This window comes from Echiichthys vipera (genome assembly GCF_963691815.1).
Source record: "Echiichthys vipera genome assembly, chromosome: 17".
In the NCBI taxonomy this organism is placed as follows: Eukaryota; Metazoa; Chordata; class Actinopteri; order Perciformes; family Trachinidae; genus Echiichthys; species Echiichthys vipera.
This window is the reverse complement of record NC_139842.1, coordinates 23747610-23765589: the sequence shown is the minus strand read 5'-3', so window position 1 is coordinate 23765589 and position 17980 is coordinate 23747610. Positions and strand designations below refer to the sequence as shown.

The 17980-nt window shown below is 41.0% G+C and overlaps 2 protein-coding genes across 2 annotated transcripts in view; both read left to right on the top strand.

Moving 5' to 3' along the window:
• The window catches only part of LOC310960007 (microtubule-associated serine/threonine-protein kinase 1-like), a gene marked incomplete at both ends in the record, with an annotated part of 58750 nt that extends 55702 nt beyond the window's left edge, over positions 1-3048 (top strand). The window contains 4 exons of the mRNA XM_083931581.1: positions 484-606; positions 725-858; positions 983-1173; positions 1400-3048. Of these exons, the coding sequence (XP_083787707.1) occupies positions 484-606; positions 725-858; positions 983-1173; positions 1400-3048 (2097 nt within the window). The remainder of the gene's footprint in view (positions 1-483; positions 607-724; positions 859-982; positions 1174-1399) is intronic.
• A 4004-nt stretch (positions 3049-7052) lies between these two features.
• On the top strand, positions 7053-15249 carry LOC310960010 (cysteine protease atg4da-like). Its single transcript, XM_083931584.1, has 11 exons — positions 7053-7160; positions 9382-9632; positions 9731-9814; positions 9910-10083; positions 11693-11987; positions 12070-12134; positions 12638-12765; positions 13125-13203; positions 13307-13383; positions 14314-14433; positions 14601-15249. Exons 2-11 carry the CDS (start codon positions 9440-9442, stop codon positions 14769-14771), a joined length of 1386 nt encoding a protein of 461 aa, XP_083787710.1. The 5' UTR covers positions 7053-7160; positions 9382-9439; the 3' UTR covers positions 14772-15249.
• Positions 15250-17980: the final 2731 nt, after the last annotated feature.

Genomic DNA, 17980 nt, shown 5'->3' with positions numbered 1-17980 from the left:
AGGTAAGAATTGCTTTAATTGTTGGTACATTTAATACTTCAGTGTTCGATGACCTAAGGTGGCAGCTAGGGCAGTCTCTTTACCATTTTCAATGTTAGGGATATGATAAGTTGTGTATCGTCTGCATAGCTTTGAAGTTGTATAGCACATTGTCATATATTGTGGCTGTGTCAAAGTTCAAGTCGGGCATTTGTTCTGGCAGGTGTATGGGTGGGACTTAGATACTGCGCAATCTCTACTGCGCAGGCTCTGGATGCAATATTCCAACATGACATTGCCCGTATCCAGGATATTTTGGCTTCACTTTAGTAAAGTGGGAGGATGTGGAGAAGTGTCATTTATCTTTATATACAGTCAGCACAGTGTGTCCTATGGTATCAAATCCAGCACTTAGATGTTTTTGATAGAGTTATCATTAAGCCCCAAATTAGAACTTGAACATGGAGATAGATTTCTGGGTAAATGCCTTCATTGTTCTCACAGCATGTGGAAGATGGAGGTCCGGCCCAGGACGCGGGACTTAGTGCTGGTGACCTCATCACTCATGTAAACGGGGAGTCAGTCCATGGTCTGGTCCATACAGAGGTGGTGGAGCTCATCCTAAAGGTGAGGACTACCTGACTACCTAATTTTAATATACATTTTAAGATTTTTATCGTCGGTTCAGATCGATTTTAAAATAATGTGATTCATGTGAAAAAATATGTATATATATAATCTGCAGAGTGGAAACAAGGTGACAGTTACAACTACTCCATTTGAGAACACCTCTATAAAAGTGGGTCCCGCCCGCAAGTCCAGCTATAAATCCAAGATGGCACGGCGCAGCAAGAGGACAGGAGCCAAGGAGGGACAAGAGTGCGTTACTGCAAAAAAAGATGCATTTCATAACGATACATAACAATGGAATACATAAGCTTTTATGTTTTACATACCTTTATTCTCACTATATTATTATTATTATTATTATTTGTCGTTTCAGGAAGAAGCGCAGCTCCCTGTTCAGGAAAATCACCAAGCAGTCCAACCTGCTCCACACCAGCCGGAGCCTCTCCTCTTTAAATCGCTCTCTTTCATCTGGAGACAGTCTCCCAGGCTCCCCCACCCACAGTCTCTCCGCCCGCTCGCCCACTCAGACTTACCGCTCTACTCTCACTGAATCCCCTTACCTGGGTTAGTATGGAAGGCCTAGAATGCATGTGTCTGTTCCTAGTCTGTCTTTCTACTAGGCCTGAAAACAATCCCTTTGTATGGATATTATATGTAGAAAACCAATTAAAGGCTCTGATATATATATTTAAAGGTATAACAAACAAATGCATAAACATTTTTTTCTGTCTACAGAAATCCAGCGTTGACATATTGTGATTGAAAAGTCTGTTTCCTCTCCTCTCCTCAGGCACCTCCTCCCAGAGCAGCTCCCCAGCATCCAGTACCCCAAACTCCCCAGCAGCCACTCACCACATGAGGCCCAGCTCCCTGCACGGCCTGTCTCCCAAACTTCACCGTCAGTACCGCTCTGCACGCTGCAAATCAGCCGGTAACATCCCTTTATCCCCCCTGGCTCACACCCCCTCCCCGACCACCTCCTCTCCCCCACCTCTCACTGGCCACACGGTAGGGAGCTCCAACACCACACAGATGTTTCCTGCCAAGCTGCACTCCTCGCCCCCTGTTGCCCGCCCTCGTCCCAAAAGCGCAGAGCCACCCAGGTCCCCCCTGCTGCAGCGGGTGCAGTCGGCGGAAAAGCTAGGGGCACCAATTCTGCCTTCCTCCTCTTCATCATCATCGTCGCCTTCTCCTCTGACCGGTGGCGTGTCGTTACGCAAGCATAGCCTGGAGGTGGCGCATGGGGACTACAGGAGAGAGTCCTTCCACTGTGAGCACAGTCTACAAAGTCTGCTGGAGATGGAAGGAGAGAATGGACCAGCTCCCCCATCTCCTTCATCGTCTTCCTCCCCCTCCCCTCCCATGGGAGGGGAGATTGGAGGCCTGAAGCCCGTGAGAAGGCTGGGAAGGCAGGAGTCCCCGCTCAGTCGTGACACTCTGCTCACATCAAGAGAGAGAGATACCCAGACCACAGGGTCGCAAACTGAGAGCAAAGCTACTAAAGCTGAGTCCAAGACCAATGTTGTTGATACAAGTAAGACATTAGCTACTGCTGTGATTCTAAAGAATAACATAAGTGCAGCTGCAGTGAAGTCTAGTCCAGCGCTGGTTTTATCTACTACAGAGGCCAAGCCTAGCCCAGGGGACAAACCCCCCCAAAAAGTAAGTACTTCAAGTTCTGAGGCAACAGTCTCCAAGAGTAAACTCAGTGAGAAAATCTTGACTCCTGGCACATCAAAGGGCCTGCAGCAACAAGACAGCAAGCAGCGGAGTGTACAGACTGACAGTGGACCTGCAGCTAAAGCTCAGGTGAAGACTGATGAGAAAATGAAAGGCACTGCAGGTACAGACAAAGGAAACATCCAGAGAGTATCCTCTACAGAGCAGTCCAAGCCACGTAAAGGTACAGAGAATGGAGAGAAAGGAGGCATTGGTGGCAGCGATAAAGCAACGGAGACGACAAGGGTCAAAGGACCTGCACCCCCAGTTCCCACCCAGGCTCAAACCCCAGTGGCAGCTCAAGTGCCCGCCGCTGCTAGATCCAAAATGGAGAAGATATCAAACAGTTACCGCGGGGCCAAAGAGGAGAGGGCACACATGGAGGTCCTGGAAGAGAATCCCATGTCACCCTCCTCTAACGCAGCTTCGCCCTGCTCAAGCAAGTCTCGCCCAGTGTCTCCGGGGGATAAAGCCAGCTTTGTCACCCAGCTCACAAGCGTGGCCAAAACAGTTCTCGGGCCTATTAAGGGGGGATCACAAGAGGGGGCCAAGGTAAAAGATATCTCCAAGTCAAGTGAGGAGAAGCGAGGAAACACAGCAGGAAAACCAGAGGCGTCGTCTGGGATCGGCCGCCGTGGGGCTCAGACAGCAACCTCAGCAAGTGCTGCCACGGTCCAGTCTGATAAGGGAACCAGCCGGAGCTCCAAGCATCACTCGTGATAAGACGGCTCCAGACAGAGTCAGACTCTCCCATGTAATGCCTTCTACTGTAGCTTCACACTGACATATCATGAATTAACCTGACTTTGAACGGAGGGGAGACATAAATGCCTGAAGAAATAACACCAAATAGATGACATGTGACATGTAGACACATAAGATGTGAACAAAAAAGCATCAGCCATGTTGGAAAATGTGCGCACATGGTATCATAATGTAGGCCTGTGTATGTACTGTATGTTCAATGTGTTGTATATAGGAAACAATGCATATGTCTTAATGCATGTCTGACACTGCACATGGAAAATGAAAGAATATTTCAAAAGATGAAGAATATAAAGCAGACCTTAAGGTGGGGAACACTGTGAACAACTTTTCAACAGGAACACTGTTGAATGTGTAAACAAGCAGGATTCTGTTATAAAGGGGCATTCCTCACATTTCAGCTCCAGTGCCATCGTTTAGTTCAAGAACAACATAGTGTATTTCAGTACAGTCATGGGTCTCATTACAGAAACATATCCTAACTGCTTGTCCTATTTTAACTTGAGTTTCAATGACAGAAACATCTTCCTATTACTTAGGGTTGTGTCATCTCCTATCTCAGACCTCCTTTCGTATCATATCTTTAAAATATCCTCATTATAATGGTGAATTTGGTCATGTCATGTCTGTGTCTTTGTTTAGAGTGTACCGGTATGCTATATCAACAGCTCTCATTGTCACTGGCTAGCTAGCTTTCTATCATGGACAAAAAAAAGGTGTTTTTTTAGGACAGGGCTTAATGCTTTCCCAACCCCTCAGTGAAGATGGGCCTGTAATAGCTTAATCCCTATCCTCAGATAAAACTGGGTTGGTTCCTAAATGCAGTTAGGAACCATGCTTCTGTAATACCAAAACTCCCAAATACCACCCTAAACTAAGATAAGCCAGGATTCCAGACTTTGGAAGTTTCTGTAATAAGGCCCGGGCTTCTATTATGTAGTGACAAAGAATTCAACCAACATCCTGGGAACTGGACCAAGATATGATCACCGCTTGCAGTGATTGGGACTGGGTAAATCAGCTGGTGCGCTTCAGCTGGTGTTTAAGGGCTGAATTTCAGTGGAATTGAAAGAGGTCGTAGATGAACTTGCACAGGGACACTATGCAATGTGTTAATGATGCCACTTCTTTCCTGGTGTCCCCAATTACTACGTTTACATTGTGCTCCGGACAAGAAGAGAAGACAGAGGAAAGGGTTGCAATAAACACATTTTGTTTTAAACGTCGTCTCCATTGATCGTAGTGAAACGTGCAATTATATATTTTAGGCTATTAAGTGAGTCCACTAGTGTGTCTGGTGAGGAGACAAAGAGCGTAAAGAACCATACTGGAAGGAGGGCAGGCTACGAATGCTCTTTCACTCACTCTGTTTACGCACATGTACGGTATATTGTGTAATGTTGCGTGTGGAGGAAAGTGCCAGTGTGTTTAATTAGGGATGATGTGATTTTTTTCCGTTTACACTTAAATGTATAATAATATGCAATCCAACAGTGCCCAGTTTGATCAAACGGAGCACTCTTGTCAGTGATACAGTCGTAGATTATACACAAAGCCAGGAGTAGATGTGTCGAGAGCATCGTAGTGGTAAGGTCTTGTTTGTTCTCGTGTGTTACAGAAAAATGAGCTTGATAGTTGTAGGACAGCGGGCTCAGACCTGTCTTCGACTGCCACCTTGTGGACGATGTCACATGGCACCAACAGTCCCGAGGAACAAAGAAAGATAGGTGTACACTTTGCCTGCAGACTCTTTCCATTTCATACGTTATCATTATTATTCTGACGCATATTTGTTTCGTTAACGGACACATTTAGATCAATTCAGATGAGTTTTGCAGTCTGGGCTGACACAGTCTTCAGGATGCAGTGGTCATCAGACATTCACCCAATGTTTCCATCTGTGTTTTTGTGTGTGATGCGAGAAAATTGCACTTTATTTTGTGTCAGATAGTTTTATTTACTGGTATATTTATTTGATTATTTTTCTATTTTACCTCTATTTATTAAACTTTTTTTATTTATATCAAAAGAATCTTACGTCATCACTTTCTGGGAATTTCTGCTTTAGGACTGAAACTAGTTAGAATCAGAATCAGAAATACTTTAATAATCCCAGGGGGGAAATTGTTTGTGTTATGTTTGTTATTTATATGTTTTTACATTTAGACGGAGAACTCCAATCTGCGTGGCTACCCTGTTGTGTGCAGCATTGACGCTCATTCTGTGTCTGAAGTTGTGATATTGCTTGTCATGTCTATCGTTGTCCAAGTGTTTGATTTTTTTTCTTCCTTAGGCTAACTTTTTTTTTTTTACAGCAACATTACATTGCTACATATTTACTAGCCACTGTTGTGAAAAACCAATGCAAAAAAGCCTATAGTGCAGAAATGTAATAAAATGCAAAGAAAGCCCTTGTTTTGTCTGACTTTTCTGAGACTTTTATTAAGTTTTATTTATTTTTCTGTAAAAAGACAGACTGTCAGCAGATCATGGACATTCTTAGAAATAATAATAATACTAATAATGATAATAAGAACAATATCCCAGTGTGTAAAATGTAGGCTGTATGTCAATCGAATGAAATATGAAAAAAGAAAAGAAAAGAAATTAAAAAAGCATAGGATATTTAAACATTATAAATAAGCAATGACACTGACACTGAGTCAGTATGTCCTAATAAGGAGCTTTAAAAAAATAACAATTATTTGGAATATAACAATGTGTGCACACTTTTTTTGTCTGTCATAAGCGCTGACTTTTCACGGATAAATTTTTTTTTTTTTTTAAACTTTTTTTACACAAATGGACTTACAACAGTGATTACTGTTCGATCTTCAAACAATATAACAATAGTAACAATGCCATAATTGCTCGAGGTAGTGCATTTGTCATAAATAAAAGAAAACATAAGTACATATATAATTACAGATCAGATTCAGTACACATGTCTTTGGTTTTCACAGCTTTACAGTCGGTGCAGTACTTTAGTTTGTCCAGGGAAGAGTTAAAGTAAGAAATGAAAACAAAACAATCAGGTTTCTGCTTTGAACATTTGGTGGTGTGTGTGTATAGAATTTAGCAAGTGATAAGAAAAGAATCATAACATACAACTTTTTAACAGGAAATATATTCTCAAAAATACAAAAAAATATTAAATCAAGTTTTGAGTTTGAGTCGTGTACCTAACCTTCTGTTTAAAAAGAGGTTAATATCATCCACAGTGTTTGACTAAAAGAGCCTTCCCTAAAAAGATGTTGTGTCGTTTCATCTGTGATGTGACAAAAGGAGCAGAGAGGATCAACATTTAACATAAATCTGACAATAACTGTCTGACGTTCCTGCCTGTTATAGGGAAGGTTTTCGTTGCCACCGTACTCTACAGGGGAATTGTTGGGTCTCTGTTTATCATAGAGTGTGGTCTTTACCTAATCTGTAAAGTGTCCTGAGATAACATTTGTCATGATTTGGCACTATAAATAAAACTGAATTGAAATTGAATTGAACACAATTAACAGGATAACAGCTGTGCAATCATTACACCTTTACACCTTATCTGAGATAAAAAATAAAAAATAAATAAAAATCCCTGGGTAATAACCATGTTTTTACCAATTCTGTATCAAATACTGATTACTCCAGAAACATATAGAAGCAGGTTTACTAAATGTGCATCTTTGTATTGCCTTATACATCTATTATTAGTTGTATACCCTCAAAAAATGATCTGGTTTCCTATATAAAGCTCTGGTAGAGAGGTTTGCCGGACAGTTTCTCTGATTACGGATGAAAGTTGAATATTAATACGGATAAAAAGAGGAAAATGGTATGAAATGATCATCCAGAGGGATAATATCAGGCTCACTGTCATTGGTCCTCTGTCAGCCAATCACAGCCGTGCCAGCACGTCACAGGGATAAACAGGAAGTGATTCCGCTGCTCCTTCTCCAGGAGCGAGCGGAGATTCTCATGACACCGCCGACGGAACGACAACGGGCGGGCATGTTCAGAGGAGTACACTAAGCGAGTGGCTGAGATTAAAGGACACGCAACGACGATGCTCGAATAAGGTAAAATATTAATGTCGTGCATTGATAAATGGATAAACCCTCCGCGTTTTGCTGCGAGTGGACGGACTCTGAAGTCGAAGGGCTAAAGTTGAATGGATGGATGGCAGTTTAAGCCAAGACGCTGTCAGACCTTCAGTTATGTTTAACAACAGTCTGTGGTTTTGCACGGTGTCGCTGTATGTGTGTTGTACAGGCTACTAACTTGTTTTTGTATTAGTTCATACAGAGAACACTTAGTCTGCATGTGCTTTTGTATTCATGTCCATTAACTTTTTGTGTATCAGGTAATTCACCTCCTGCACTAACATGTCAAAAGAGTTCAAACAGCCACCATTTTGTTCTCTGCTGTCTAACCAGCAGTTAGTTTTTAAACAGCTACGTTTCATCATTATAAAGTTACCTGACAACTAAGTTGATGTGATGAAATGATCGACAGAGTTGCCAATGGTTTTCTTTTTGTCAGCACTACAACGCATGTCATGAATACACATTTGTAAATGTAACATGAATGAGGATTTGATTGGGAGATAAAGTATGAACGCATGTACTAAAGAGCTGCATACATTGAATGTTTATGATACATTTACATATTAATATATAATGATTTTCTCGATTTTTTTCTTCTGTTTTTTTTTTTTAAGTTATAGGTTAGTTATGACATGGATGAGATAGGGGATGTTGGTGTAGTTCACTCATTGGTGGAAAGTAATTAAGTACATTTACTGAACTTTGCTTTTTCTTGTTCCCTTTTCCATGAATCATCTGAATCCACTGTGTCTCCTGGATTAGATCAATTATTGACGTGTGTGTAAAATACAGGGTTATAGGTGCTGGAGATCATTGAAAACACTTGAAATTCAGTGTTGGGTTTGTGAGGTTTGGAAAGTGTTTGGATTTTGAATTAAAACTGCAGAAATGATATAAGATGCCAAAGTGACACATTTTGAAACTTTGTTGTGTTTTGAGTTTTCCCAATAACATCTAATGGATGGTGATAAAGAAGTGCAATGATCCATATACTCTATACTGTATGTAGGCCACTGTATTTACCTCAGTTTTGCGGTGCTGGAAAAGCTTGAAACATGCTTGAAGTTAACTCTAGAAAACATTTTATAAGGCTGGAAATAGTCGCTCTACCTGAACCAGCTAGAACAGTAAAGTGCTATTTACAGGATGATGCATCAGTGTAAAAAAATATGTAATTAGGTCATCTGTAATACATTTCACTTACTGGCGACATTTTTCTGCTAAATCCAGGGCTCAACGCTAACTTTTAAAAGTGGTGTCTGAAAACATGGTTGGCATTTTGAGTCACCTTATATTTTGTAATTAAGAGACTGTGTAGTTATATATAAGCTTGTAAATGGAAATGTGACATAGAAGAAGGAAAAAAATCCTTTTTGGTTTCAGGTTCATGTGTTTTTTGAATCATCATATTCACTTTGATGTTATTGTGCTATAAACAACCCAAACAATGTTTGCATTTGTGTATATAGCGTTCTTTAAACAACAAAGCTTCATGTTTGTAAGTAGACTGGTTTCATTTATAACAAGCCGTTTTAAGCACTTTAATCAAATTCCAAGGCATTTTGAATGCTTGAAACATCACATTAAATTCAAGTGTTTTCAAGGATGTCTAGCTCTCTGAGAGCCCTGTTTTTGAAAATCACTAATGCAAGAAACATTGCAAATGTTATTTTGCGGTTTGCACTGTTTTTATATGTTAAAAAGTAGAATTAGTTGCCGATGGTAACCTGGCAACTGTTACTGTGGAGCAGTTCTTTTTTTTTTTTTATACTTAAAGTACATTTTGCTGAAAATAGTTTAAGTTAATTTTCAAAATGCAGGACTTAGACTTGTTCTGGGATATTTTTTCATTGTTGTTTCATTGATATTGAAGTACTTACAACCATGTATTAATTTGCATGTTGTGTGAGTAAACGTGTGACTGTTGTATCTACCTATGTAAATGTGGGGGAGAATAGGCTGCCGGCAGCTCTACTGCTGCAGCTGAATGGACATATCTGAAATTCCTCGAGTCACAGGATGAAGTCACATGGTTTCCCTCTTAACTTACTGTCATGGAGAATTATTGACTTTGCTGTGGTTAACAATTTTCCATCAGTTCCAGGGGCAGATCCGGTCTGTTCCAAGACAAAACAACATAATTGACTGTACAGGGTCTTGTGTCGTCTTTAATGGTCCTTCTGTGTCTTCGTAGGCTGCTATGGAAATAAGGAGCATTTCCTCACGCACAGAGTTGGTCATCATTGGTTGTTATGAATCCCAGGACCTCCTCAGCTCACTGTGAGGGCCAGTCCCCAGTAGATGACCCAATGGATGACTGGCTCTTCCTCTCCTCTGAAACTGCTGGGCCTCAGGGCCTGGAAGAGAGCAGGGAAGAGCAGGAGACTGAGGAGAGAGGCCAGCTCAAATCCAAGTTGATCTCAGCGTGGAACAGTGTCAAATATGGTCTGTTTTAAATTGTTACTGTGTAATAAGAACAGATCGGTTTGTTCTCTTCTGGTTTGTGAGATGAAACGGTTTCTCTTTCCCCTCTAATGTATCAGGCTGGTCCTGGAAGCAGAAATCCAAATTTAGAAAGAGCTCCCCTGTGATCATGTTTGGACAATCCTACGAGTTCAGGGATCATGGTGAGGCCTTGAGGCGGTTGGCTCCTCAAATCGTCTCTTACATGTGACTCTAAAAGCAAGGAGGGATTTTAATTCGAGCTCTGCCACTGTTTCAGGGGAGAGAGAGCGTTTCCGCCACTCCTTTGCATCTCTCCTCTGGTTGACGTACAGACGGGGTTTCCCTCCGCTGACAGGCTGCTCCCTGACCACTGACAGCGGCTGGGGCTGTGTTTTACGCACGGGGCAGATGCTGCTGGCACAGGGCCTGCTCCTGCACCTGATGCCACCAGGTGACAACACACACACACACACACACACACACACACACAAGGCACCTATCAAGTTCAGAAGCTGAATATTGTCAAATCAGATACTGTACTCCATGTTTGCTAAGCAAGGCTGGGCAGCTTTTAGCAGGGCTAGTTTATCTGGTGTTCCTTATTTTCTCGTTATAATTAGATTTGATTTTGCCACTGCCTTATTAATGTAGTATTACAAACTCAATACGGAGATTTCCTCCTACTCCTTTTTCATTATTTATGATTGCATTTGTTTTTTTAATGAGAAATGTATTCATTTGGTTTTATTATTTATTTATTTGTGTGTGTGTGTGTTTGTGTGTGTCTGTGTGTCTATGTGTCTGTGTGTGGAGTGCAGTCACTGTGGTTTGGTTTTTACATCTGTGTTGTCATTCCTTTTATGTGATGTTTTTCACAAATTACACATTGGATAATTGTATATGTAAAAAAGACCGACTGATCTTCAATTTCGAACAAATATCTAGTTTTGGCTTTGCAGGGCAGTACAGTGTTTACGCTGAGTACAAATAGACTTCAAAAGTATAAATGTACATTACGTATTTAGTTATGTTGAATTCCAGCGTTTTAGGTCATCAAGCAGTAAGAGCTGGAATGTGATTCATCTCTCAAAGCAACATATGAGTCAGCACAACAAGAGCACAACATAAAATAAATATGATACTAAAGTTACTTTGCTGTACTTAGCAGAATAGGTCACAGAGAATCTCCTCAGTCGAAAATGTTAATAAAATTATAAATTTACTAATGAAGGAAATCTATACAATATGATTTTGTGGTTGGTCTTTAGCAATGTGGGTCTGTAACGAAAGGTTATTAAGTAGCAGTCCTGCACAGACACAAAAAGCTGTACTCTGTACATTTGGTTCCCTCAGCGCCTCTGTGACAGATTGTGGGTTAAACAGACTTTTCTTTCTGTTAAGAACAATTGGAAAACCGATTATTAAAGGTCAACTTAGCACAAAACTGTATGATATAAACTGTGCCTGGGTCCACTCCAGACATTGAATCTTTCATGACATGAAACTGCTGTTTCTCGGTTGAAAAAGCAATTGATCGTCTTTTGTCATCTTTTGCTACATTCACGCCATGTGTCCACATTACTCCGCCTTCCCTTCTCCCTTTGGCTTCCTCCCTGTGATAGATAATGCTCCCGGTACCGCTCAAATATATCACCATATTTGCTTTTACAACAACTCTCAATGTCTCAAACGCCATTTTAGAATCAAAACCACAGTAGTGTGGATGTACTGCAGCCTAACGCCGTTTCCAGGTTGTTGTCAAGCACCTTCTCATTTCGCCCAACCGACTTTGCCCTGCTCCACTCCTAAAACCCCAGCAAAATCAGAATGTTAGCATAGCTACACATCAGTGTCAACTCAACAAGAGGCTTCGAGCATATATGTTGGTCTCTGGTGATTGGTTAGGAAAAATTGAAAGCCCCTCCCCCATGGAAATCACTTAGAGTGGAGGACAGTAACGGAGTGATATAAGCAATGATAAGCCCATTTCCAGTAGACATGTGGTGTCTTATTTTGTGACATGGCACAATACTCATCATTTTTTATTTTTACGTTATGAGGTTGGACTTGGTCCGTGAGCCCCCATGCGGTCAAAGATGACATGGACCTGCTAGTGATTCGCCCCACAGACAGTGCAGAGCGCGGACTGGGTGTAAAGGAAGGGAGGGGTCGAAAACGGAGCTTGGGTTCCCTCCTGGACAGACCTTTGGAGGCTACCCACAGAAGGGTGGTGTCCTGGTTTGCAGACCATCCGACAGCCCCTTTTGGGATACACCATCTGGTGGAGTTGGGCAAAAGCTCAGGGAAGAAGGCCGGGGACTGGTACGGACCTTCGATTGCAGCACATATCCTCCGGTAAGACCTGCAGCCGTGACTTGCCAGTTATCGATTGATGTTAACCAGCTTTCATCAAGACATAATTTTATTTTTGTTTCAGGAAAGCTGTGGCAGCATCAGCCGACGTTCCCAATCTAGTGGTGTATGTTGCACAAGATTGCACCAGTGAGTCCTTCCTTTCATCAGTGTACAGACTCTCTCACCTGCAGCTGTGCTCAGAAACAGACCCCACAGCTGTACAAACAGAGGAACGAAGCAGGGCTTTGTGCTTTACAGCGCAAGTTCACGTTTGTATTTCTTTATTTCTTTTAGAGAGTTAGAAAGTAGAGATCGGTTTATGGACCAAGGTCAGTGGGTGGGGCATATATAGCCTTGTAGCAATGGTTTAACGCAAAATTAAAATCCTTACGTTCTCAGCCCTTGCTCCTGTATAGCTGCACCCTGGAGCACGCACTAAAAAGCAGCTGAGGGAAATATGCTTTTGACCTCTGCATTGTTTGCCATGACAAGGAGGAGATGTTGGTGTTGTTTTTACCTTTAAATTTAGATGATATTTATTAAAATGTGATGAGAGAGACCATATGGTAGAACAGTGAAAAAAACCCTGAAGACTTTTTGAACCATGTGGACATGACTATGCGTGTGTCTCTGTCTCTCTTTGTGTTCAGTCTACTTAGAGGACGTGAAGAGCTTGTGCGAGCGGCCTCTCCCTCAGACCTGGAAGTCTGTTATCATCCTGGTTCCTGTGCGACTTGGAGGACAAGATCTCAATCCCTCCTACATCACCTGTGTCAAGGTATCCAAACAACATTCAATGCAGTCACACCAATGTCCATTCTTTTTAGACTGAGCATGTTACGGAGAAACATTTAACACCAGCGGCCCTCCAAGTGGCAGCTTTGTGGGGGTTCCAGGGAGTTTCCGGCAGAAGTAGTACAGCAGCACTATAATTTACTATAAAGTAACTCATTACAGTATGTTAACCATGGGTTTCATTCTCCCTGCGTGCAGTGTGGTTGCACAGTTCAGTAATAAATCAACATCCCCCTGCATGTTGTGTTTCTTTGTAGTGTAAGATAGATAAATCCCTGCTCTAAAGCAAGCAGAGTGCAGCAGTACAAAGAACAACTACCCATTCGTCATTCTTTCCCACAGAAACTCTTGACATTGCAGTGCTGCGTTGGAATCATTGGGGGCAAACCGAAGCACTCTCTGTTCTTCGTCGGCTTTCAGGGTATGTGCTGCACAGTTTACATTACAATTATGATGCTTATCTGTTTGTTGACTGTACTTCTTTCACTTTTTTGTTTATTTCCTCTGGCTTTAATCTGCAAAAGATGACCATCTGCTGTACTTGGATCCTCACTACTGTCAGCCCACAGTGGATATAACAAAGGAGAACTTTCCCTTAGAGGTGTGAGGAACTGTCATTTCTCTTCTTTTAGCTTCCCTTTTGTTTCCTCCCGTGACAGCTGTGCTCAGTCATGTTAACCCGCGGTTTAACACTATTCACGATACACTATTTATCATTTTTCAGTTATTTTCTTTCAACCTATATCTGTGTTTACCTTTTTCAAGCATATACCCATTACTTTGAGCTATTTCGACCGTTTATCATTCTTAGTTACCAATAGTTGACTATTTCAACCATTCATTCTTTACTTTAGCTATTTCGACCATTAATCTGTTTTTTACCACAATGTATCAGGGCCAAGTATGAAAACATTTTTTTTACGGACCTGGTGATATTTCGGAAACAAAAGTCGCAGATTTACAAGATTAAAAGTATCAAATCTATGACACAAAGTCACAGATTTAGGAGATTCAATGTTGGAAAAAGAGTGTTTATCAATTTTTAGCTATTTATTTCAACCATTCATCCATTATTGTTTTAGCCATTTGTCTATTTCTTCTAGCCAGCATTTTAGAATCATCTGCTCAAGGGCACAAACTTAGCGTACTTTACCAGGCAAATGCTGGTAAAATAGGCAAGTGGCTCGGAGATTTGCTTCATTCAGCAGCCAAAAAACAATGGGAATCCACTGAGTGGTTGTTTTTTTTTATTTTAAACCCTGCTCCGCTTGCTTGCTAAAAAAAATTCACACTGCAATGCAACACCTAGTTTTCAGATGTTACAGCTGACTCAAAATAAAATAGTAATTTATATATTTTTTCGAACTTTCCGAGTACCCTCTGGCTACTGCAGAAGTAACTTGAGGATCACTGATTTACCTATATTAAATGTAAACATGTCCAACATCCGTATCAGACTCACAGGAACATTTTCTTTGAATCTGGGGAAACTTTTTTCTGATCAGTATTCTTCTCTCCACACCACTTGCAGTCGTTTCATTGTAAATATCCCAGGAAAATGTCTTTCTCTCGGATGGACCCCAGCTGTACCATTGGATTCTATGCTAAGTGCCAGAAGGACTTTGAATCACTGTGCACAGCTGTTAATGAGGTATGTGATTGGGTTACTTGGGTCTCTATTCATGGAGCATTTGGAATTGTCAATATGCTGCTGTGTAGCTTTTGGATTGTAAAAGATCTGTCCGATTAGATTTTGTCACAAACGCAAAGTCAGAAGCTGTGGAATTAGTTGAGTAATTCAGGCTCTTTCTCCTGTAGGTTCTCTCCACATCTGCACAGACGTACCCCATGTTTATATTTGCAGAAGGCAAAAGTCAGGAGGAGGAGGGAACCAATACACCCACAAACAATATCACCTATATCCAGAGGAAGAAAGAACGGAGAAGGGTGGACACGAGCAACAGCTTGGATGAGTTTGTTCTATTATGAACAGAACCCGATCAAATGTGCCCTGAGGGGCGTACCGAGATCAAACGTGTCCGTTACACTGTGAGGCAACTACAACATCCACGAGCAATAAGCTCAAGGGCAGAATGAAGTGGCCAGGCATCATTAATAACACTACTATATGTGTATTGCTGTTTTAAGCTCATCTGTATTTGTATTTATTGTTTTAAGAGAAGAACATTTAAATTATTATAATTCTGAAGGACTTTGAAGAATTAAGAATATTTTCTATTTTTAGTTGAGTTTTAGTTTATCTGTTCAAAATAATATAAACAGAATGATAACAATCGATTTCTCCCAGGGACAATCTTAAGGCAAGTGTTACTATGAGACACATACCATGGGACGTGATGTGCTGCCTTTGAATGGATTCAAAAGTTGGATTCTTGTTAACATGTGACTCACACATGAGAAACACAGAGAGAATATGGTTTTAATATGAGAATATCTAGAAGAAGTCAAGTTTTTAAATGCACTCTTACAGCAAAATGACAAAACTTACTGATGTTTTCAGAAGCTGGATTATTTTTGCTGTCTTTTATCTGAATAAACAGCTTATGAACAAGAAAGGAACCCATTTGTAATTTTGAAAACACCATCATGAAAAAACATTTAATGTGGTGAATTGTTGTGTAGAGCCACCTATCTCTTCAGCCTCTCCAGTCCACAGCGCTCCAGCTTCTCTCAGACGAACTGGTCCGCATAGTCGCAGAGGAACACATCCAGGCTGTTCCAGGCCTGGATCCTGGCTTTTGTTTGTCAGCCATGTGATATCCTGGAGTCCAATAACATCCTGAATGGAGTGAGTGTTGAGGCAGGTGTACACTACTTCTTCAAGCTTCAGCTTCAGCGGGGCCCCCAGGAGAACCAGGGACTCTACAATCCTAACCAGCTGACGGCTTTCCAGCAGAGTCGGGTCAGCTGGACAGGAAGATCTCCACTGATAATGTGCAATAGTAATAAACCAAATTTAGCCCCATACAACCATTTATGAAAGGATTATTACAGTACATACACTGGAGATCAAAATTGGTAAACAAAGTATTCTTGATTTATTTTGGAATGATGTCATTTTTTTTACTGTTCATAATTTGATAGAATATCCTCTGTGTCTATCCCACTGCTGTACTAGGATGTTTTTTTTTTAAATAACCAAGGCACTTCAACAAAAACCTTTATTTTGTGAAAAAATGAGAGAACAGTAACTATTGTGTCAGAAGAGAAGATTTCAACAATGTTTTCTTCTGTAGGATTCAAAAATGAACAGGAAGTGTAGAGGCCACAGCTTTGAATGACTTCAGCACAACTGCTCCCACAGGACATCACTAGTTTCTCACACTGCTCTTGTTTGATCTGTGTCCATTCTGACTCACTCTCTTCCAAAGGTGGTGCAAAAATAAACGTTAAACAGGTTGACAGAGGGGACTAGTAGGCTCTTTAGGGTCCCAGAATGACTCCAGGAAAACCAACAATGCTGATTTGTGCTCTGCTGCCTTTTTGGCTAAGGTGGTATCCGCAGAAGTCCACAAAGGATGGTGATGTAGATGGTGGTTTGTTGACATTACCTGTTTCAGCTGCCTCACGTCTAGACGCATGTGGCTTCAAAGTATGTCATACTGAGGAACTATCGGGTAACTCATCCACAAAGTCTAAGACCAAGTATAGACAGTGCTTTAAAGTGAAATCCGACGTAAAAATCATCCCAGGGTCTTTTTCGGCAAATACACTCATCAAATAAGCCATCGAGACAATTTTCTCAGGTAAAAACTATTAACGGAGAAATCTGGGACAGTCGCTAACAGCCGAATGTGGCTAACACTGATTAGCTCGGGGCAGCACGGTGAGGGCATTCAAACGTCTTTTTTAACCACTAATACTGCTCAAAATAACAGCAAACCTCTGCAGTAGCATGAGAAGAGTCCCTACACAGAAAACAAAGCACCAACAACATAGTTAGTGAACCCAGAGTTTATCAAAAGAGTGTTTTAAAGACTTACCACTGGCCCCTGTACCAGCTCCTCTCATAGTAAAGTCCATTCAAGTGGATTACCAAAGTCAATCCAAAAGGAAGGAGCCCATTAGTGCTTGCCACTTTCCGTGATATCGCAGTTAATGGTTGTAACACTTCAAAACTTGTCTTGATGGCTTATTTGATTGTCACAGCACAGCAGCCCCTTCACTGGCTCCTTACTTGAACCTTTGTGCCAATTGTGAAAAAAATAAAACAAAAGGATTCAACTAAGTAATTCATATTTCATTATACATTATGTTTAAGTCAGATTTGTAATAATTGTTTTTGATTTCAAACTGATATATCACAATTTACATGATACACTGCTCGGTATTAGCCACAAAAAAGCAGAAACCGAATAAGTGCAGAGTGAGGCAAACAGTAGGAAGTTACACCCTTACATTAAATGCTGCAACTAATGAGAACCTTGAGTATAAGCAATGTAACCCCTGAGGTCACCATGGGACCTGCCACATGGTGTCTGTGTCTTTTGGTGATTTAAGACTGACACAGTCCTGACGTCACCTTCCTTAAACCGATCACTCACATGTCAACAGGCCTCCAACAGTCAATAAGGGTTCATCGTGCAAAATAAAAAACAGGCTTCCTAATATTTCACACACTAATGATGGAATAGTTTGAGTTGAGAACTCTGTGACTGGATTCTAACCTGTACTAACACACCAACATCCTGACACTTATTCTTCTCTTACACTTTATTCTTGTTGTTAGGTTGAAATGTTTTGTATAGTTGCACTGTCGTGTCGGGGACAAATAAAGTTTTTTGAATTGAATTGAATTGGATATCTTCTGTGTGCTGTTTGTGTGTACACATTGTCAATAACTATGTAGATTACTAAGACAGGCTCAATGAAACTGGGATCGACTTGATCTTCATCAGCATTTTCTAAGCACAGCAGAAGTCTTCACTTGCAATGCGTGAAACCGCTTTTTCATTGTTTTCACACATTTTAACATGGATCTCATAGAAAGATGCAAAATTATACTGGATTAACTGTTAGACACAGGAAAACATATGTTCACGGATGATAGAAACTTTCAGAATTATGAGTCTTTAATTCACCTGTGTGAAACTTCTTTGCACAATTTTTCAGTCAGCAACCAGCCTGAACAAATGGACGCTCTGAGTATTTCAACCCATACGTTTTCTTTGATGGCT